The 21,982-nt window shown below is 46.9% G+C and overlaps 1 protein-coding gene across 5 annotated transcripts in view; it reads left to right on the top strand.

The window, feature by feature from the left end:
- Positions 1–21,982, top strand: part of OSBPL10 (oxysterol binding protein like 10) — a 291,181-nt gene that overhangs the window by 239,468 nt on the left and 29,731 nt on the right. For 4 of the 5 annotated variants that reach the window (XM_070492566.1, XM_014827171.3, XM_070492567.1 and 1 more), the window contains one exon: positions 16,883–17,032. The exons of the other annotated variant lie outside the window; for it this stretch is intronic. In XM_070492566.1, the coding sequence (XP_070348667.1) occupies positions 16,883–17,032 (150 nt within the window). The remainder of the gene's footprint in view (positions 1–16,882; positions 17,033–21,982) is intronic. 5 annotated transcript variants of the gene reach the window in all.

A 21,982-nucleotide genomic window follows, 5' to 3' on the forward strand; every position in this document is an offset into this window, starting at 1 on the left:
AATATTTTTATGTATTTGTTAGCCATTTGTATTTCTCTTTAATGTCTTGCACATGTTTCAATTGAGTTGTTGGACTTCCTAATTAATGTTTTGTAAAAATTCTTTTTTTTTTGGTGAGGAAATTGTCCCTGAGCTAACATCTGTGCCAGTCTTCCTCTGTTTTGTATGTGGGATGCCACCACAGCATGGCTTGATGAGCGATGTGTAAGTCCATGCCTGGGATCTGAATCCATGAACCTTGGGCTGCTGAAGCAGTGTGTGTGAGCTTAACCACTATGCCACTGGCCTGGCCCCAGGATACTTTTTTCTTTTTGTTTTTTTGGTAAGAAAGATTGGCCCTGAGCTAACATCTGTGCCAGTCTTCCTCTGTTTTGTATGTGGGATGCTGCCACAGCATGGATTGCTGAATGGTGTGTAGGTCTGCACCTGAGATCCAAACCTCCAAACCCTGGGCCACTGAAGCAGAGCACGTGAACTTGACTACTGTGCTACTGGCCTGGCCCCCCAAGAATTCTTTTTATAGTAAACCAATTAGTTCTTTATAATGTGGGGCGAGTATTTTGTCCACCTCCAAAAGTGTTGGGTACACTTTTGGAGGTAAGAAGTGATGACAGCAATTATGGTTATAGTCGCCCCTGTAAAGTCTTTTCACATGAAGGATCCCTTAGCTTGAATCGGTTTGAGAGTCAGACTCCCCTTACATCCTTTCATAACTTAGCATTAGTTTCAAATGAGGCTCTGGAATTTTGCGTGTCACTGTCTGGGAGCACCCACTGGGATGAGCCACCATGTGGCTGTGTGTTTGTGTTGGCTGTTTTGTAGGGAGGTACAGCAATTATGGGAATATACATGAACTGACATATACATTTGTTCCTCCTGGAAACGTCATCTAGCAAGCATCAAGTCCTCTCGTTATGAGCATTGGCTACATGGAGCGCTTGTTATCCCTGCCCTCGCCTTCTTCCTGGTCCTACTTCTTGCTCTGAAGCAGATGTCAAAATGTGTAGAGACTCATTCTACAGTGGTTCTGGTTTGGACACTCTGTCTCCATCCAGGGTCTGATATTTCTGGTTTTTAAGGCAGTTTTTAGTTCTAAAAACATTGGATTATAGATAGCATGGTAAAGTATCCTGTTAAATATCGGTTTCAAATGAAGTATCGCATATCATGAGTTATTTTTAAACTTGCATGAGTGGTGTGTTTCATGATTGTGCTTTATGAATGGGGTGAAGACTTATTGTTCATGAGTACAACATTTGTCAAAATGTCAATCCAAGTGACAGAAAACCTAGCTTCGAGAGTGATCATAAGGCTATCTTATGCTGGAGAAATGGAAATTCTGTGCATCAGAGTGATCTAAAACAAACGACGACAACAAGAACTTAGTATTTAGAAGACTGTAGGTCTTACTTGAGTACATTTACACCTTAAAATACTGTCTTCTTGTTGCGCTAAATGCTATAATGCCCCAGTTCTCATCATTAATAGTGCTCACCACAGAGTGTTCCCATTACCCTGGGTGATTACAGCTGTCTCACAAATTTCCCCTTGAAGTTTTCACTGGAGGAAACATTGGAGAGTGGGTCAAAGCAGAGTGTGGCACTGTGACAGTTTTTTAAAGTGGAAGATAGAGTAAGCCTCATTTGGATTTTGCAGAAGTGGAACAATATGAAAAAGAAAATGAATTTCTGCGGTTACCTTCTTAGATCCTGAGTACCAATTCACATTTGAATAAAAGTACAGAGAAACTTTCTTTTAATATCCTCTGTCACAGTGGCTAGAAAAGTGGACACACACAGTGCAAATTAACAAGCAGAGAAAATGCCTGCAAGTTGAGCCAAAAGATAGTGAGTGAAGGTTAGAGATTGTAGGTTTAAAGGAGCCTTATTGATGTGTCCTTATTGTAGAATTAAGAATTAAGTTGTGCTGGTTTTATTTTGTTTTATTTCTTTTTTCCTACAAAACACTAAAGCCTGTCGTCTCCCAGATTCTTTCCCCTTGGTCTGTTAATATTTAAAGAATTCAGGACATAATAGAAATATACCAGAATCCTTTTTAAGAAAAATGAAAAGTCTAAAATTACCCAAGCTGTGGTTGTTTTCTAGACGTCCTAGCTCTTGATCCGCTTGTGGTACCAAATCACTGGATCTTTTGAGAGTCAGGAGATAATAATCCAGAAACTCTACCTCTGGAAGCGAAATGGCATAGATTTGCCTGATTTTGATCCTCGAAGGCTGGGATGCAACTGTGTCTGCATTGCTATGTGTCTGGCACACAGAGTCCTCGGTGAATGTGTGTCCTCTGTGGCCTGGAGAGAACATTGTCTGCAGGAGAGTTCTTAATGCACTTTGCTTTGTCCATTATTCATGATGCAATCCCTTTTTGCCTGCAAAGAACAGTAAATGCCTCTTGCTTTTAATAACTTGTAAATCAAAACTCTTCTGTGGTTTGCAATGCCACTGGTTATTTGTTTTTTGTTATCACACCCTCCCAAAATTTCCATTGGAGAGAATCATTTGGGAGTTTCCAAATGAGAGCCATAAATGATTAAGATGGACAGGTAAAATTCAGTGTCAGAATTAAATGACCACCTCATGTGGCCACTGATGAAAATACAGTTGCCCTCTTCCAATCAAAGTTTATAGCTTTCCTATTCTATTTTAGGGCCTTCAAGTGAAATTTGCAGAACCTGGTCTAATGTTGAGAAATACAATTTCCTTCTTCAACTTGTGCCTATGCACGTTTTTGAGAAACGTCCATTTGTCCGTGTTTGGCTCTCCCTAGCATCTAAGGCAGTGCCGTGTCCACGCCAGGCACTCAGGATTGGGTTTGGAGAATGACAAGGGGCCAGTAACACATCTCCTCCTGCAGTCTTTGCTGGGTGCCTGGCTTCTGCCACAGCTGCTGCTTTTCTCTGCTGTTCCCTGCAGCCCCTGTGGCCTGTGCTGGTTAGAGTAGTGTATCTCACATGCAGGTGCACATCAGAATCGGCTGCAGGCCTCCCTCAAACGCGCTCTGCAGGGAGTAGGGGGAGGAAACGGGGAGTTGTTCGGTGGGTATAGTTTCAGTATGCAAGATGAAAAAGTTCTAGAAATCTATTGCACAACAGTGTAAATACAGTTAACACTACTGAACTACACACTTAAAAATAGTTAAGATGGTAAAAAAATTTTAATTGGATATAAAGTGATACATTTGTCATAACTCATGGAACCATACACTGAGGTCTGTGCATTGCACGTACATAAGTTTATGTATAGTTATACTTCAATTAAAAAGTAAAAGCCAGGGCAGGCTGGCATAGTGGGTGAGTTTGTACCCTCCACTTTGGTTCCCTGGGGTTCATGGGTTCGAATCTTGGGTACGGACCTAAGCACTGCTCATCAGGCATGCTGTGGTGGCGTCCCACATACAAAATAGAAGAAGGTTGGCATGGATGTTAGCTCAGGAACAATCCTCTTCAAGCAAAAAGAGGAAGATTGGCAACAGATGTAAGCTCAGTGCCAATCTTCCTCATCAAAAAAAAACAAGTAAAGGCCGAAAAACAAACATAGATGGGTCTGGGCCACCTGTCCCCAGAGTTTCTGATTCTGTAAATCGTGAATGGGACCCTAGACTTCGCATTTCTATCCAATTCCCAATGATGCTGAGGCTGCATGTTGGGGGACCATAGGTTGAGGAGGCCTGATTCAGAGCTTCCTCTTGCTGCTGCTCTGCAGATCCTCATTGCTTTGCATCTTTTTTCCTGTCCCTGTCTTAGAGTTCAAGGCCGTGACTGTGCATAATCTGGAAAAAGTAAGGCAGTCTAGCAATTAGTGGCATCAAGTATAGAGTCTGAAAGAATCATTAACATGGGGCCATCGACTTGCGTCTCATTGTGTTTACTTTCTGAATAAAGGCATTTACCACCTGGGGAATCAGAAGAAATCCGTCACCCAGCACAAAGCGTAAATCAATAATAATTTAAACTGGATCTAGAAAGCTGGAATCCTAGTCATGGTGTGCATCAGTTACGACAGGAGCAAATCATAGGTAGTAGAATTCCTTTAAGTTTTTAGGCGCAGAATCATTTTATTACTATCGGTTACCCCCAGTACATCATCTCTCATCACCTTGTTTCTGAGGGGAAGGTGTTTGTAAAATTGTTCTTTCGAGCTTCACTAGGAATTTGTTCTCACAGATCATTTATCCCACAGAGCTTTATATTACCAAGAAGTTATGTTAGGCATGGCAGTGACCTGTGGGCGGCCGCGAAGCTTACACACGCGGTTTTAGAGGAGGGAGGGCTTGCTCCTGCCCCGGGGTTGTTAGAGCCCGCATCCTGGCGTGGGGCTGTTTTTGCAGAGAAATAACAAATGGTGGGAGGCATAGAAATGAGAGGACATTAAAAGTGTAGAGCAGTAGTGTCCAGTAAAACTTGATGAAAACTGCAGTGATGAAAATGTTCCCTTTATACATTGACCAATACAGTAGCTACTAGCCACGTGTGGCTACTGAGGACTTAAAATGTGGCTGGTGCCATTGAGGAACTGAATTTTAAATTGCATTGTTTTAATTCATTTAAGTAGCTCCATGTGGCTAGTGGCTGCCGCTTTGGGCAGTGGAGTCTGGAGAGTCGCGTGGGTGCTGTGGTCCCTCTAGGCTGGAGGCAGGTTAGGGGAGCAGGGGAGGGAAGCGCAGACGGGGTCAGGTTGAGGAAGGCCTTCCATGTCAGGCCGAGTGGATAGTTTTCTCCGGGCATGGGACGGCATTGAAGACTTTTGAACAGAGAAGAGGGTGTTTTGGGGAGAACATTCTTAGTGGTTCAACACAAGACAAAGCGTGAGAGGTGGCATCTGGAGCAGAAAGACAGCCTGGGAAGCGTTAGGATCATACAGTCATGTGCCTGAGGCCCCGGGTTTGGGGGTGCTAGGCACCCCAAGTGAACTTGCCGGAGTTGAGCCTGGATGCCTAGGAGGATGGTGGGGCCCTTTGTAGGTGCGTGTGGGTCTGAGAGGAGGGGAGGTAAGATTATAATAGCTTCTCTCCCAGTGGAATGCCTCCTGCCTGTATGATGTTCTTAGCTGGTTTATATTGCCCATGGTTTACTAAGAGAATTCCATCTGCATACGTTTTTTCCAGTCAGTTTTGCTTCTGGCTCCATCTGCTGCCTTCAGCTCTTGCTTGCTGTCTTACCCGCCTGCCGCCATCTTACTGCTTCCCCTGTGGTTCCTGGGCCCCTCTGATCCTTGCTGCTTGATCCTACAAATGGGAACCCCCAACCAAACCACTGTCTGCCCAGCAAGGCCGCAGTTTCCAGAAGGACCGAGGCCCTGTCCTGTGCCATCTGGATTCCTCTACTGAGCCTAACACAGAGTCTGACATGTCTATTTACTGAATAAAAGAAAAGGAAGGACATGGAACATTTCACTACTACCTGCCCAGTGCATGTTGGTCTCCCTCACACTGGACCGTTGCTGCTGGAGTCTTCCAGAATGCCTCTCAGTGCCCTGTCGCCCCTGCTTGCAGTTACACCATGGCTTAATTAACCATTCATCCCCTTGGGGCCTGGGTTATATTCTTCAGCCTCTTAGCAATCTTCAGTGGTTCCTCAGTTCCACTGGGGAAAGCCAAGTGTTTACTTCATTTAATCATTAACTAATATGTCAGTGTCAGGTACTGTTTTTGTTGATAGAGACACAGCAATGAGCAGAACACAGTCTTGGTTCTTGTGAGCCAGCATTCTACAGAGGAGATAGGATAAATCAGTATATGATATGGTTGAGGGTGGTCAGTGCCGAGGGGAGAAGGAGAGCTGGGGAGGAGTGAACAGTGATGGTGGGGAGTGGTGCCAGTTTAGATGATGGTAGGAGGCTGCTCTGGTCAGGTGACAGGTGAGTGGAGGTCTGAGTGAAGTGAGGGAGTGAGCCATGCATGGATCTAGAAGAGTGATAACAGCAGGTACAAAGGCCCTGAGGTAGGCGTGTACTTCATGTGTTCAAGGAACAGAAGGTGGCTGGTGAGATATGAGGAGGGTGAACAGGGGGAGAGACTGTGGTGGGAAGGAAGGTAGGAGAAGTAATGGGGCAAGATTGTATAGGGCCTCATAGGCCACAGTAAGGACTCTGAGATTTATTCTGAATGAAGTGGGGAGGGTTGTGAGCACAGGAGTTAGATGATCTCCTTTATGATTTAAGATGCCTTCTGACTCCTATGAGGAGAGACAGACTCCAGAGGAGGACGGGGACAGGCGGGACTGACTGGGGAGCTGTCACAGTAATTAGAGGGGACGGTGGCTTGGGCCACGATGGTGAGGGTCGTGAGAAGCCTTCAGACTCTGGATGTAATTTGCAGGGTTTGTGATGTGGGTAGAGCGTGAGCCACAGTGTGGAGTCAGGCACAGTACCAGGGCTTTTGGCTGCATGACGGGAAGAATGAAGTTGTTGACTGAGATGAGGAGGAACACATTTTGGAGGTGTGAATTGAAAGGTCTGTTTTGGACGTATAAAGTTTGATACGACTAGTAGTGTGTTAGTTTCCTATTGCTGCTGTAACAAATTATCACAACTTCCTTGTTTCCAACAGCGCAGGTTTATTATATTATCGTTGCATAGGTCAGAAGTCCAACATGGGTCTCCCTGGGCTAAAATCAAGATGTCTGCAGGGCTGTGTTCCTTTCTAGAAGCTCTGGGGGGAATCTGTTGCCTTGCCTTTTCCAGCTTCTAGAGGCTGCCCACTTTCTTTGGCTTATGGCTCCCTTCCTCCGTCTTCAAAGCCAGCAGCGTTGCATCTCTCTGATCCTATTTACACAGGCACATCTCCTTCTGACCACAGCCAGGAAAGGGTCTCTAATTTTAGGGATTCATGTGATTATATTAGATCCATCTGGATAGTCCAGAATACTCTCCCCATCTCAAGGCCCTTAATCATGTCTGGGAACCCTCTTTTGTCGTGTAAGGTAACATTCACAGGTTCCAGGTTCAGCACTTGGATATCTCTGCGAATCTGCTATTCTGCCTACCACAGGTGGCTCACGGGCTAATGGCGAATAGGCAGTTGGATACACACAGCTGGAGTTCAGGGGAGAAGGCTGACCTTGAGATGGAGATTTAGAAGTCCCCAGTGTATAAGTGGCTTAAAGCCATGGCATCAGATGGGTGGCCCAAGGGAGTGAGTCAAGTCTTAAGGTCAAGCCCACATTCCATCTGGCCTCAGCCACACTTCCCTGACTGTCAAGTCACTCCTTCTGTTGGACTGTCCCCTCCTTCCTGTGGCTGCCCTGCACGCTGCTCTCTGGTGAGACTCAGCCCAGAGTCTGTCTCTGTGTAAGTCTCGGATCACCCAGGCCACAACCTTCCTTCTGACCTTGTTGTTTGACTTTGCATCGAGGGTGCCTTTATTTTTAATTCTTTTGATAGCAGCTTTATCAAGATATAGTTCACATGCTGTACAACTCAGCCATATAAGTGTACCATTTAGTGGGTTTTAGCATATTCACAAATACATGCCACCATCATCATCATGGTCAATTTTAGAACATTTTCCTCACTTCAGGAAGAAACCCTGTGCTCTTTAGCTATCACCCTCTACCCCACTCATCCCCCAGCCCCTGCAACCACTAGTCTATTTTCTGTCTCTATAGATTTGCCTGTTCTGAATGTCTTTTATAGGTGGCATCATATGATATGTGGTCTTTTGTGACTTGCTGTCCTTTTAATTTTAAATCTGGATTTTGTTCTTGGAAACTCAAATTTTCCCCATTTTTCTTTAGTCTTATTCATTCATTCCTTTAAAAAAATTTTATTGAGCACCTAGTGTAAAACCAGCCTTTGTGTTGGGATTCTAGAAATGAAAAGCTGATTAGACAGGATTCCTGTCATCAGGGAGTTCTGATTAGGCTAAGCTGACAGCTGCATGGTCACCGTTCTCTGCTCCTGAGCTCCTGGCTGGCATGACTAATTGATCACAGTGTTCTTTCTCCCAGATTCTGGAGGTGGCTTCTAAGTCCATATCAACCCAGGGCCCCAAGTAGCCAGCCCAAATAGTCAGTGTTCGTCCACAGAAAGACGTTTCACATTCCTGCTCCATCAGGAAAGCAGGGGTGCAGTTGCATAAGTACAATTCGATAAGTGCCAAATTGGGCGCATTCAAGTGCTTAGGGCTTCCTGTTAGGCTGGAGGCACCACCTCTGCCCCTGTGGAACGTGGCTGAACAAAGTCTCGAGTGGTGAGTTGGAACTTACCGGTTCTTCAAAGGACTAAGAGTAAGGAGGATCTGGGCGCTCCTCCTCAAGCAGATCCCAGCTTGTTGAATGCAGAGACCATGTCTCCAGCATCCTTCTAGCTTCAGTATCTAACGTGGTGCCTTGCTAACCGTGGGCATTTGAGGCGGCTGGGGTGACAGTATCTCTTTCAGGCCTAGTGCCCGCTTACCATTCAGCCCAGTCTAACGAGGGTCTTTTATGTCTTAAACCATTGCTTTTCTTCTTAGCAGAGGCCAGGAAGGCTAGAATGGGTCTCAAAGGAGTTTCTTTCCTCCCTTTTCTGGGCCCTCTAGAGAACTGGTATAGTCATGGATGGCAGGCCCATGGCACCTGTCACTTCAGACCGCAGCTGGTCTTCTGGGGCCAGTCGATGGCACATGCTTTCTGAGTCACTGCCCTTTCTGCTTTGTGTTTCTCTCGTCTGGTTCCTAGGTCTGCATGTGACCCTTGGCTGAGATGTTTTTTGAGTTTTCTCTGAATCCCTTCCTGGTGCAGCCGCAGATTCGGGAAGTGATGCTACCTTGTGGTCAGGACCATGGACTATTTGGGGGGTCTAGACCTCGGCAGCACCAGAGCCCTCAGTGTCCCCATTCTGGGGAGCACCTAGGAAGCATCATACAGCTTCTAGAGGGATGCTGCTAGAGAGGAGGGGTACAACACAAGGAGGAGGACGTGGGTGCTTTAATCAACGTGTCCATGGGTACCGCCATGTACCCACCGTGAAAACCGCAGGCCCCACGAGAGCAATGGCCGGTGCCTAAGCATTTCCTCTGCGTCCGGCACTGGGCTCAGTGCTTTCTGTACTTTGTCTTCCTTAGGCCTCTCTGCGGTCCTCTGAGGGTGTGGGTGGTCCCACCTCCATTTCACAGATGAGGAGACTGAGCCTGACAGGTGGAAGGTAGTGGATTCAGGAGGTACACCCAGGACTCTCTCTGCAGCTAAAGCCCAGAGCTCTCCCTTTATCCTTCGCTGCTCCTGAAGCTGTGGTGACTGCATTCTGTGTTTTAGTGGCCTATTTCTTTTCCTTCCCGTGACTGTTAGCCTGATGCTACCGAGCTTCCTGTGAGTTTGGAAATGTGACCTGTGCTGCTTGTGCAACACCAGAATTAGGGCTGTGGTGGCCCGTGCTCCTCAACCCCATATAGCTTCCCTTTCAGGAAGCCTCGCTGAACCCCTGGCAAGGCTATTAATTCGCTGCTGGATTTGGTTTGAAAGTGCTAGACTTGCTCATTGAGATAATGTCGTAAAAGCACCTGACACTGCTGCGCTTGCTCGACCCTTAGACCCTCCCCGTCCTGTTTGTGCCCCTCCCTTCATCCTGGGGGCAGGCTGATGCTAAAGGAACGGCAGAGTGTGGTTCGTGGCCCCTCATTCCTGCACGCTGTAGCCAGATATCTCCGCTGCATGCTTCAAAAGCCGCCCCTGCAAAATCATTGCCGCCTCCTTCATTTGCTGCTGCTTTTTCCTTTCTCTTTTCAGTACTTTCTTTAGGTTTTCTTTGCTCCTTCTCAATTCCTTTCTTTCTCACTTTCATTGAAACAAGCAGATATGTGGAAATAAGAAAAGGACTGCTGCCCTTTCCTGTGAATGCTTCCCTCAGATGTTTTTAAAGGAGCACCTGTTGAATCCTCTTGGCATAACTGTTCCTGATGTCTTGGCTGATGACGAATGCTCCCCCCCTCCCCTCCCCAGAAGTGACTGTCTTCTACCTTTCAGGGTGTGTTTTATTTAAAATTAACCTTTCTGCAGGTCGGCCCCTTTGCTCAGGAAGAGCATCTGTCCTTCCAGTCTGTGAGAGCCAAGTGTGGTAAATGTGTGTGTATGTGTGGTTAGAGCAAGAAAGCCAGCACATCCACTGGGAGGCGGCAGAAGGATTGTGATGTCAGTGGCAACCAACTCAGCATCTCCAAGATGGCAGCTGGGACCAGCCTGCTGTGTGGACATGCTTGCGCATGAACCTGTCAAGGATAAGAGCCAACTTCTCCATCGGGTTCTCCCCCACAGTGGCCGCATTGTACCTACCTCCAAATGGCAAGATAAGGTCCCCTAAACACGGTGGTGGCCTTCAAGGCATGGTGGCTCCTCATCGAGGCTAGTACATGTGACGAGCTTTCAGCAGCCGCCCTGCATCAGGGCCGAGGAGCGTCAGCTGTACAACACACTGTCCGAAGACATGTGTCCGACGTCAAGCTCTTTGGCATGACTTCTGACCCAAGGGGAGCGTCCAGCCATTCAACTGAGAGACTCTCCACTCGGCAAAGATGTCTTCTTTTGGGGGAATTAGAGACAGGCACAAAAGCGACTCTTCTGGAGGAAAAATCCTGCCTGTGCTAAGTCTGGGAAGGACAGTAGGTCATTAGGAGCGCCACTTTACATTCTTATGACAAAACGCTGTGTGTGTGTCCTCAGGGGAAATAAGTTTTCCAAGCATGTGAGAGTGAGTGTTCTGCACTTGATAGTCATGTGATATAAGGTTCTTATTGGGGAATGAGGGACAAAAATGCCAAGTGCAATTTGCCGGACTGCTGGCCGTCTTGGTACACCCAAGGCCGTGCTGATGTTACTGACTTGTGTACCGAGTTGGATCTTGGAATGCACCTATGCGAATTATCTGACCTTGGGCTGTTAGATGGGGCTTCTTAGGAGATAAAATATTGCTAATGTGAGAAGATGCACTATGAGGATTAAGTAATGATTAGGATAATTTTGTGAAATAAGCTGTAAATATTGAAATGAAAAAAGTAGCCGGAGGTGGAAGGGACTAACTCCTTGGTTTTATGAAGTCCATAAATGTCGTCAACAACAGTAACACCATTATCATTAGAACTGAAAAAAATTGGTTCAGTTGTTGGTCCCTGGGCACTTGTACCTCTCAGATGCTCACACCCCCTACTCTGTCTTCCAGTATCCACTGCCTTTCTTTGTTTGTCCCTTTCATCTCCCATTTACCTACTTTTTCATGCTCTCTGGCCCCCTAACCTCTATTCATGTCTCAACTTCACACACCGGTTTTTCTAAAACCTTTCATTCTCTGGCAAACCAACTTGTCTTGAGTCTTATTCCCTTGTGAGCAAGAGGGTCCTTGCCCTAGTTGCCTTTACTGCATGTCATTGCATGCTCTGTGTAGCTGTGGCCTTGAGAAGTAGGTTACGTAGGAGGAGACAGTTCCCGGTTACTCCTGTGCCCTGTTGCTGGATGGCGTGGCGTTCTTCTCCTTTGAGGAAATCTGAGGGTGGTGCTTCTGGCCTTCTCCCTTACTCGCCTCTCCGTGACCCTCAGAATAGCAGAGGTTCTTTCTGACGTGGCTGGGTTTCCTCATTTTCCCGTAAAGACGTTCTCTGGGCAATGTTGAGTTCTTGTCGTTCCACACCCAGGCTCTTTTGTGTTACTCAGTCTGCCCGGGGCCTCCGAGCCGAGGCCGCAGGGTACGCGGACAGTTGCCCGGCTTTAAGAATGATGGAGCTGCAGTGTGCTCTCTGCTGGGAGAGAGTTTTTTGTGTGTTTTTTTTTTTAAGGATTGGCACCTGGGCTAACAACTGTTGCCAATCTTTTTTTTTCCCCTGCTTTATTTCCCAACCCCCCCCCCCCCCCCCCCGCCCCCGACATAGTTGTATATCTTAGTTGCAGGTCCTTCTAGTTGTGGGATGTGGGACGCCACCTCAACGTGGCCTGACGAGTGGTGCCATGTCCGCGCCCAGGATCTGAACCCTGGGTCTCCGCAGCGGAGCCCACGAACTTAACCACTCGGCCACGGAGCCGGCCCCTGGGAGAGAGTTTGATGTGCATTCTTTAGCTGGCTTTACTTTCTGTCCTTGGTCATATAAGTTTTCTGGATAGTTGGAGAACGCTTGAACTCAGTGGGTTATATTTTTCTTTTAAAGATACTGTCTGCTTAAGAATGCCTATTCCAGGATGCTTATTTATGTGGGCAAAAGATGGCTGTAGGAGCCCACTTTTTTTGATTGTTGCTAGAGTAGACCCCTGACACCTGCATGTCTGTGATTTAAGGGCTCCAGTGTGGAACAGCTCCCTGTCCAACAGTAAAGAGGCTTCTTTAAAGGTTGGGTAATGCAGCCTCTTAGGCCTCTCTCATAATGCCTCCGATCTCAGGGTGTGGCCCTTTAAGACAAGGCACTAGCTTATTAGGTATTTACATTAGAGGGGAAATTAGATCAAGCTGCTTGTACTGGCCTCTGCTCTCTGAGAGCTAGGTCTTAGATAAGGAAGGGGAGATCACTGTGAAGAAAGAGGGTAGGATGTGTGCTGTCTGAGGAAGGGAGATAGGAGTGAGGCACTGGGAAGGGGGTGGGTCGGGGGCATGGGGTAGAATGAGGCCTGCAGCAGGGAGATGAATGGGTTCTGAGGAGAAATATCTGTTTCATGGTTTTTCCTGGAACTGACCCAAACTGTAGTTAAATTCCATGCGTGTATTGAATAAAATAGATTGGAATTCCAGTTTTGCTTGGAATTTGCATTTGTGTTAAAGAATTAAGGTTTTTGTTAAAAAGAAGACATGAAACCAAAGTTCAGTGTTTCCCCTGCACTGGTGTCCCCTTGAGAAGACTGTTGAACCCACGTAATCCTAACCCGAGGCACTATTTTGCTCCTGGCTTTGGCCCTTAGCCATAGTGTCATGGACGCGCTGCTCCCTACTAGAGAAGAAGGTGTTCACCTGCTAGAGGGGGAAGGCAGGGGCCCATCTGCGGATGCTGTGACTGTCTCTCATTAGACCACTTCCCACCCTGAGCCCAGCTCTCTTACGTGACCTCTGACCCTTTGGGCCTTGGGAGGCCTGAGGTCAGCCCAGGGGCACTGCCCTTCTAAGAATCCAAGGAAAGCATGGACTCTCTCTCTAGAAAAATGCCCAGACACACAATTTTTATATAAAATGTCCAGGGTTGTGGTAGATGTCTTGAGTGTCACTGGGGCCCAGATTAAGAACCCTTGTTCTGGGGCACAGTCACTCCTTAGCCACCAAGGAGTGTCCCTAAACCCCAGCCTGCCATGTAGCTTTTTCCTGTCCATCAAATTCACTTGTCCTTCCCCCCATTTGCTAATGGACATGAGTCACTGGATTTTCACAGCACTGTATGCCCTGAGGTGCTCATGTGGTAGAAATATTGAGTCATAATTATTGTTTTTATTAAAAACCTCATTTTTCCAAAGCCTACTTCTCTTTAAAACATATTCTAATTCCATTTTATCTTCAAGTTTCCTTGCATTTTTATGGCTGGGCTGGCTCATTTGCAAAGATCTCTGGGGGACGGGAAGATCTGAAGATTCTTCTTGCTTAATTCTTATGAACTTTCTCAGTGTTATAAAACCATTGCTTATTTTCAGTTTTCTTCTGAGACAGAGAAACGCTGTTCTGCCGCTTTTGATCACCTCGAGACAGTTGTCACTGCTTTACAAGCAGAAATCCAGAGGGATTTGTGGGTGTGGGCATGCAGGGGTACCCAGAAGAGAAGCAGAACTTTATGAGAGGGAGGGTGAGAATGTGGAAGGGTACTTGGGCCTGATTATAGGAAATAGACTTAGATCCAGTGGCAATTATTGATATTTTGGATTTTCCATCATAGTAGCAGAGTCAACAGACGCTTGATCCAAAAATGGAAAGTTTTCTGCCTTTAAAACTCCATCAAAGGCTGGTTCTTCAAATCCTCCATTTCTTGTAGCAGTGGTGCTTTGTGGATGCCGACAGATTTGTATTTACATTGTCAACTGACCTGTTTCTGACTGAGTTGACCTGTTGCATACTCCCAAATCTCTATCCATGTGCCCCGTTCTGGACCCACAATAGAGGGTGGTCTCTCCTTTCTGCAAATGGACTAAGTTCAGTGTAGGTGCAATGGAGGGTGTCCTCTGAGACCTTCACTAACAACGTGATGAATGAAACCAGCTTTTTTTTTCCAACCCTGATTATTTACTTGAGATTGAGTAGGAGAATTTTTTGCAAATCATACAATAAGTAAAAGGACAAATTCTCAGAAGCTGTGGGAGACAGAAATATTGCTGGATCCTTTTTTATGCTTAGGGCATCGTTTGCTAAGGATCTGTGCCAATGAGGGGGCTGTGTTGGGCTCCCCATGGCTTTTCTTCCCTTGGCAGGACTTCAGAACCCTGAGGAGTTCTGGCCACCGGTCGCCTTGGGATGAGTCAGCTTCTGGGACCTGTGCACCAGCCTTAATTCTCTCTGCTGGAGCCGCTGTCTCTGAGAGGCATCGTCAGACTCAGAGGAAATGTGATGTTGACTGAAGTGGGAAGAGCTGGAGAGGTTTGTGTGCACGTTAATGTGTGTGCTTCGTATCATGTGGCAGGATCTTGCAGAAGGCTTCCTGGCTCTGAAGTCTGGACAAGCTGGTTTTAATTTTCAAGTAAGGCAGACAGCAGGAGGAGGTGTGGTCCCAGGTGGTCTGTAAACACGTCGCACTGAGCGTGGCAGTGATTGGGAAGGATGGAGATTTCCCCGTGTGCTGGCTGGTGGGGCAATGGGAAATCACATTTTCAGAAGAAAGAATCGTTCTCTGCTTCATAAAGCTTATGGCAACCTCACTTGAGCTATGGACTGGTTTGCAGTCAGTACTTTGTGAGAACAACTAATTTCAAGCAGGAATAATTGCACTCAAGACGCAGCCCCCTTTCTTGTTGAGGTGTTTAAGGACTTTGCATGCCACGCCTGCCCCCTTGGGTGCATGATGGTGGCTTGATTTGCTCTTGTCCTTTTTCCTCTCAAAGGCCCCTCCTCCCCCAGCTGCCCCTGGGTTGTGGGGAAGTCTGCTAATACAATTACCGCCCACCAGGTCACCGCAGAGAAGCAACAACAGCAACACCTGTGCCGTTGGAAGGGCTTGTGTCTGAGCTCTCTGCGTCGAGTGGCGTCTGATTGGAAATGCTCGCTCACAGTGAAATGAGACAGCCATCCACTTAACAACTTGCCTGAAATCCGGAGGAGTGGAAAGAAGGGAGAGCCAGGAGGGCGGGTGGGTAGGAAGGTGGCCCTGCTCTTCCTTGCTTTAGCCCTTCAGACTCGTGACCGCGGTGGCGTGGCTGCAGCAGGCGCTGTAACGCAGCAGATGGGGGCGTCAGGAGGAGAGGCAGAGTGGCCTCCAGGGCACTGACTGTAAGTGCCGGAGTCCAGTCCCCTCCTTCCCCAACTACCCAGCGTAGGAACAGGGCAGCCTAGAGCCCCCGTGCTTCCCTCTGTTAGTCTTCTCTGGAACAGCATGGAGCCAGGAGGCCTCAGTTATTTCAATGTATTCTAGCAAAGCAACTTGCCAGTGACGTCAGATAACATACGTGACGATGAGACTAGAGAACCAGGCACACGCTGGAGGGAAACTCAACTCTGGCCTGAGGGACAGCCCCTTGGGCTTCCCTGGGGCCTCCCCAACTGTCTCTCCAGAAGTGGGGTTATTCAGAGGTGATTGAGAATCATTTGAGAAGTAAGTCTATGGCAAATGTCTAAAATGCCTACCCCTGGGGGGGACCACTGTATTTCCTCTCTGGAGCATTGGTAAGGAATGGCCACCATGTGTATGTTAGGCCAGACAATTATAACCACTCTGATCACTAAAATAACCTTTGCATATTGGAAGTGCCTTTAGATAAAATGGGGCGATTCTGTCTGATGAGGTTTATAAATCAGTTTTGGCATGGGCATTTGGGCAAGTCTGTGTCCTTTTATATTTAATACCTTTGAGCTCCTGCATTTCTGTATATGAAGTTCATGATGTCTGACCTGTCCTTAATAATTAGAAACAATTGCATAATGTTTTGTGCAAAGTGCTTTTGCTTACATGTAAACAAGCATCATAAGAACATGGCTAAGTGTGGAACGGTGGGATGGGGTTACTTAATTCAACACAATTCTGAGGACATCTTGACATTGTAGCCAGAGTTGTTGGTTCTTGGGTGTTGGGAAGTTTTGTGCTCAGTCATCACCCTTGCATATTTTGTTTATTAATTTGCCTGTTTTCTATATAATTTGTAAAATTGGAATCAAGCAGTTGAATTAATAAACTTGCATCAAGGAAAGCAGGGTCTCTTGGCCAGCATGAATCTCAGCAGTGTTATAAAATTTCAGAGTTTTTCCCTAATTTTCCATTTTTGTCTTCCTCCCTAAGTTAATGCCATCTTGGAGCCGTTTTTGTTTACACTTGCTGTAGTGATATTAATTGATGTGAGTAGAAATAGTCTCAGAGTAAATTTTCCCCAAAATAATTTCAGTCAGTCCCAGGGGTATCTTACTTTTACTTACAAACAGAACATTTTCCGTTAGATATAAAGTGTCCTGGGGTCTGCGAGTTAATAGGGGAATACTGTTTGGGAATAGTCAGGATTGAGGGGGCTTGTGTACTAGTTAGTTTCTTAAAGGGCAGGAAGCTTTCTTGTCAGGGAGAGTCCTTAGACCGGAAGGTTCACTCATAGATGATGGGAAGACGAGAGGGCAGTGCAGTGGCTAAAGATGGCCTGTACCCCAAAAAGGGTCATCTTCCACCCTCTGGCCAACAGGACTGGTCAATAGAGAAACTCTTCCTGGCAGGATCGGGCTCCTGTCATTGCTGTGCACATGGGTTCATATGCTGTGCTTCTAATTTCTGCTGGACCAGCTGGTGATTTTTATTGATGATCTTGTTTTAGCCAAACTTAGGCCCTGAATTGGTTTTGTCCGAAGATGAAAAAAGCGACACTGAAGATAAGGAAGAGACAGAATTGGGCGTCATGGAGGATCAGCGTAGTGTAATCCTTCATCTCATTTCACAGCTCAAACTTGGAATGGATTTGACCAAGGTAGGTGGGCATGTCCCGCTGGGTTGGTGGCCAGTTGTTTGGGTGCTGTCTCTGCCTCCAAGTCTTCCCTACTCGCATTCTTTTCACTGTGGGGAGACTGGGAAAGTGCGGTGAGGACAAGGTCAGGATCGCAGTCAAGTGTGGCTATTCCAGGCATAATCTGAAAGGATAGTTTTACATAAATGCTCCTCCTCAGAGCATGAGCCTGGCATTTGATGCTCTGGAGGAGCTGGGCCTCTACCAGGGGAGGGAGAGCATCAGAAAAAACATATAAGATGGTAAGGAAAATTCACGAAAGAATTTCTTGCTGTGTCCTAGAAAAGATTCAAGGTGACCTATGGAGATGGATATGGCACATTGACCACAGAGAGAAAATAGGAGGAAGGAAAATGGTGGAGCCAGGAGTGAGGCCACCGTGCGCACCTGGCCATGACCTGCTGCTAGCTATTATTATCTTTAACAGCTCGTCTCCAAAGGGCAACCTTGTTGGTGACCCAGATCTTATTTTCCACACGTAAAGAAACAAACTCTATGATGGTAGATGTGCAACCGACTCTTCCTGGTGCCGTGTCAGCCAGAATTCTTCCTAAGGAACCTCATCAGGAGAACCCCGTGTCCTAGCCACTGATGGCTAGTCGATGGACCCATATAGAGCTTCCCTTGCCTTGAGTCGGTGGCTTCATTCTGGAGGCAAGCAGGAAAAGCAGTTTTCTGTGTCACTGAGCGGTGGTGTGGTGTCATCAAGGACATTGTGGGGTGGAGGAAAGTGCTTGAACTTTGCTGTCTGATCCACCTGGGTTCCATTTCCAGTCCTGATGCCTCCCTGGAAGGGTGGTGTGAGAATCAGAGTTTGTGTGTAGACACTTAGCCTGGTGCTGAACTCGTACTAAGTACGTCATCGTTCTTCTCCTTACGAAGTGCTGTGTTGTGTGGTGGACTGTGTGGTGCGGTAGAGGAGCAGCCATTGGGGGGAGGGGAGAGAGACAGAGATGGAGATGTGACCCATAGGGAGCGTGTGCTGGGGAATGAAGGTTCTAGATTCTGAAAGCCAGCCAGGAAAACGTGGACGTACTTGAAATGGTCAGAGCCACTGAAGGTATAGCCTGTGGAAACCATCTTGAGGGTAATTGCCTTGTTTGGCTGCAGTGAAGGGTCTGGATTCCACAAGTTCACCTCAGACTGGGCTGGAGCCCAGAGAAAAGAGAGGGCAGGGGCTGGGGGGAGAGATTCTTTGAAGAGGAAGGTGACAACATGGCGACTGGCCATTTCTAGCAGACAGAGGAGTCGGGAACCTCTACCATGACAGAAAAGCCATTTCTTTGGGATGTATTTGAATCTGTGTGTCTGATATTCTGGGAGACTGCATCACTTTAGACAAAATAGTGAGCCCTCGAGGAGGAGGCTTGACCTAGAAAGTTCCCTAACTTTGCCGTTCTCCGCCCTCTGATTGGATCTCTCTGGCTCTGCCTCCCGAGCTGTGAAGACGTGCTCTACATCCTGCTGCCTTCCCTTCATGACCGTCTTCTAGCCGTGTCATTCTCATATCTTTTTTACTACAGGGATCATTTAAATGCATGCTTTTTTAAAAGCCATCTCTTTTATTCTTGTGCATCTTAGAGACAGTTCGGATGGAGCTTGAGTTAAGATCTGGTGGATGGAATGTGGGTAATAATGTACACTAGTATGATCTAAAATCAACGTTCCCAGACTGGGAGTCATGACCCATTCAGTAGTTGTAAAACCAATTTAATGAGTCAGCTTATCATTTCTAAAAAATGAAATAAAACACAATAGAAAATATCAGAGTGTACTGCACATGAAACTTTTATGTAAGTTCTGTTGATACATGTGTACTGGGTCACCATGTAAAACATACAGCCATTGTGGATCATATTAAAAAAACTTGTAAAACCTTGATGTTGAATCATAAACGATATAGGAGAGAGACTGTGAGAGTAACTGAAATTGTCCAAGTGAGACGTGGAGAAACACAGTAAACTACTGAGGGCACTGTATCGTGGCAGGTTGAGTGTCTCAGAGAGAGCACATTGTGGCGCTCTTGTTTTAAAATAAAATCCTAAGAACTCTGCAGCTCCTGTTCATTATTATTTCATTAGGATATGATTGCTTTGCATTTCTGGAGCCACGGTCCGTTCCTAAAAGAGCAAATGTTGCATTTATCCAATGCTCAGCTAGCTATCTGAAAGAAAAACTTTCCCAGTTAGTCCACAGTTTATTAATTTACTTACTGGGAAAAAGCTGTTATTCCAAAGCCAGGGGAAGGCTTAACCAGCCAAGAGACTTGTGAGAAGAAGAGGTAAACTTTTTGTTGTCCCATGAGGTTTCTGGGCTTTTGTAACCCTGTGTCATAAACAGATTGATGAAATTTTTTCTTACTGTCTCCTTTTCTCTTCTGGGCTCTTGCTCATGTCATTAAGTAAAGCTTGATGGGAGAACTTAGCCGGAATGGAGTGTCTGATGAGCAGCCATCCTAGAGACAGAACATTTTTTGACTCAAGGAGGAAGCTCTGGTATCTCTGTAAAACGGGTAAACTGCCCCATCTTTGAGGAGGTGGCCAGTATTGACGCAGTCACAAGTCACTAGCCTGCCTGGGCATCTGATGCTGCATTTGCCTTAGTTAATTAACTGTGGTCCCCAGACGGAGCCTGTTTCATAGGCATGTGACCAATGGGGTTGCACAACACCCCATGCTCAGAAGCGCCACATGCTTGGTTTAATGTTCTGCTATTACTGTCTTGAAATTCTTAATAATTTTGAACAAGAGGACTTGTATTTTTGTTTTTCACTGGGCCCCACGGAATATGTAGCTGGTCCTGCCCCCAGAAGCACCCATGTCTGCCCTCTTTCCTCAGCCGTGGTTCCATAACCCCAAGGTGCTGGTGAATGCCTGCACTGGATAACCTGTAGCATTTCCACAAATGGGGGGTAGCCTAGAAAGGAAGAGAAGAGAGAGAGGAGGAGCCACAGAAAGATGGAGGGCCACAAAAAGGCTCTTTTAGGTTGGGACTAAAGGTTGAGTGGGTGTTCATGGGAGGAATGGGAGGAAGAGCATTCCTGGCAGAGGGAACAGCATGGGCAAAGTCAGAGGGGAAGGCAGCATGATTGGAGTGGAGTGTGTGCTGGTGAGTGGCACTGTTGAACCTGGAGTGGGGTGTGGGGTTAGATCCTGCAGAGCCTTGTGGGCCCTGTGAAGGAGGGTGAGCTTGATCCTCAGGGTGATGGTGAGGAACATGCTGTGGCCGTCAGGAGATACTGGAGTAGCTGCTGTGCTGCATCCTGGGGTCCAGGGAGACGGGCCCACAGAATACACTGTGGAGCTTGGAGGTTTATGACCATGTTTCCTAGTTGTCAGGGAGATGAAAGGCAACAGTTAGTGATGCATCTGTTCACTCATCTCACATATATTTATGGAGCACTGCACCTGCCAGGTACTGTTCTCCATTCTGGGAGTGCAGCAATGCACAGAACATTGAGAATCCACACCCTCACAGAGCGTGTGTGATAATGGAAGGAGACAGACAATACAGAAGCGAGAGAAAAGAAAAGAATATGGAGATGAGAAGTACAATAAAGGGAAATAGAGCCTGGCAGGGAGGGTATAAGGTGATGGGGTGGGGGGTGGGATGTGTCCTTTAGATAAATTGGTCAGGGTAGGATCTCCCAGGTGACATTGGAGTAGAGACCAGATTAGAATGAGAGTCAGCCAGGTGAATATCTAGTGGAAGAATGTTCTGGCCAGAGGGCACACTGAGTGAAAAAGGCCCAAGCTGGACTTGTTTGGCATTTTGAGGATGAGAGGTAGGCCAGTGTGGCTGGATCAGAGTTGACTGGGTGACTTGGCAGGAAGTTAAATTGGCGAGGTAGCAGGGGCTGGGTCGTAGGGTCTGGTGTAGGACGTTGGAAGGACTTGGAATGTTATTCCAAGTGATATGGGCGGCCACTGGAGAGTTTTTTGTATCTTTTTTTAAAGATTGACCCTGAGCTAACATCTGTTGCCAATCTTCTTCTTTTTTTCTTATTCTCCCCAAACCCCCTCAATACATAGTTGTATAGTCGTAGGTCCTTCCAGTTCTGCTATGTGGGACCCGCCTCAGCATGCCCTTATGAGCGGTGCTAGGTCCGTGCCCAGGATCTGAACTGCAAAATCCTGGGCAGCCCAATTGGAGCGTGAGAACTTAACCACTCGGCCATGGACCTGGCCCCCACTGGAGAGTTTTGAGCAAAGGAATGCATGGCCTTACTTGTATTTTTAAAGGATTATTTTGACTCCTGTGTGGACAGGAACCTGGGGCAGGGGTGAGCGGGTTGCAGGCAGCAGGCGTAAGGGTAGAAGCAAGGAGGAGGTGAGAGACAACAGCAGAGTGGCAGTGGCAGATCCTGGACATACTTAGAAGGTAGAACCAACAGGACATGAATATCCTGTTTGCGTATGATTGGCTGTGGAGTATGAAAGAAAGAGGATTAAAGAATGACTCTAGGGGCCGGCCCGGTGGCTCAGTGGTTAAGTGCGCACGTTCCACTTCGGCAGCCCGGGGTTCGCCAGTTCAGATCCCGGGTGTGGACATAGCACTGCTTGGCCAGCCATGCTGTGGTAGGCGTCCCACATATAAAGTAGAGGAAGATGGGCATGGGTGATAGCTCAGGGCCAGTCTTCCTCAGCAAAAAGAGGAGGATTGGCAGCAGATGTTAGCTCAGGGCTAATCTTCCTCAAAAAAAAAAAAAAAAAAGGAATGACTCTAAGATTTTGACCTGAGCAACTAGAATAATAAAAATTAGAGCTGCTATTTGTTTCACTTATCTATTGCTGAGAAATTATCCCAAACGTAGTGGCTTACAATGACCATTTTATTTGCTCACAGTTATGTAATTTGGTCTGGGCTTAGTGGGGCAGTTCTGCTGCTGGTCTTGCCAGTGGCCACTCATGTGCC

Source organism: Equus asinus, chromosome 21, assembly GCF_041296235.1.
Source record: "Equus asinus isolate D_3611 breed Donkey chromosome 21, EquAss-T2T_v2, whole genome shotgun sequence".
Lineage (NCBI taxonomy): Eukaryota > Metazoa > Chordata > Mammalia > Perissodactyla > Equidae > Equus > Equus asinus.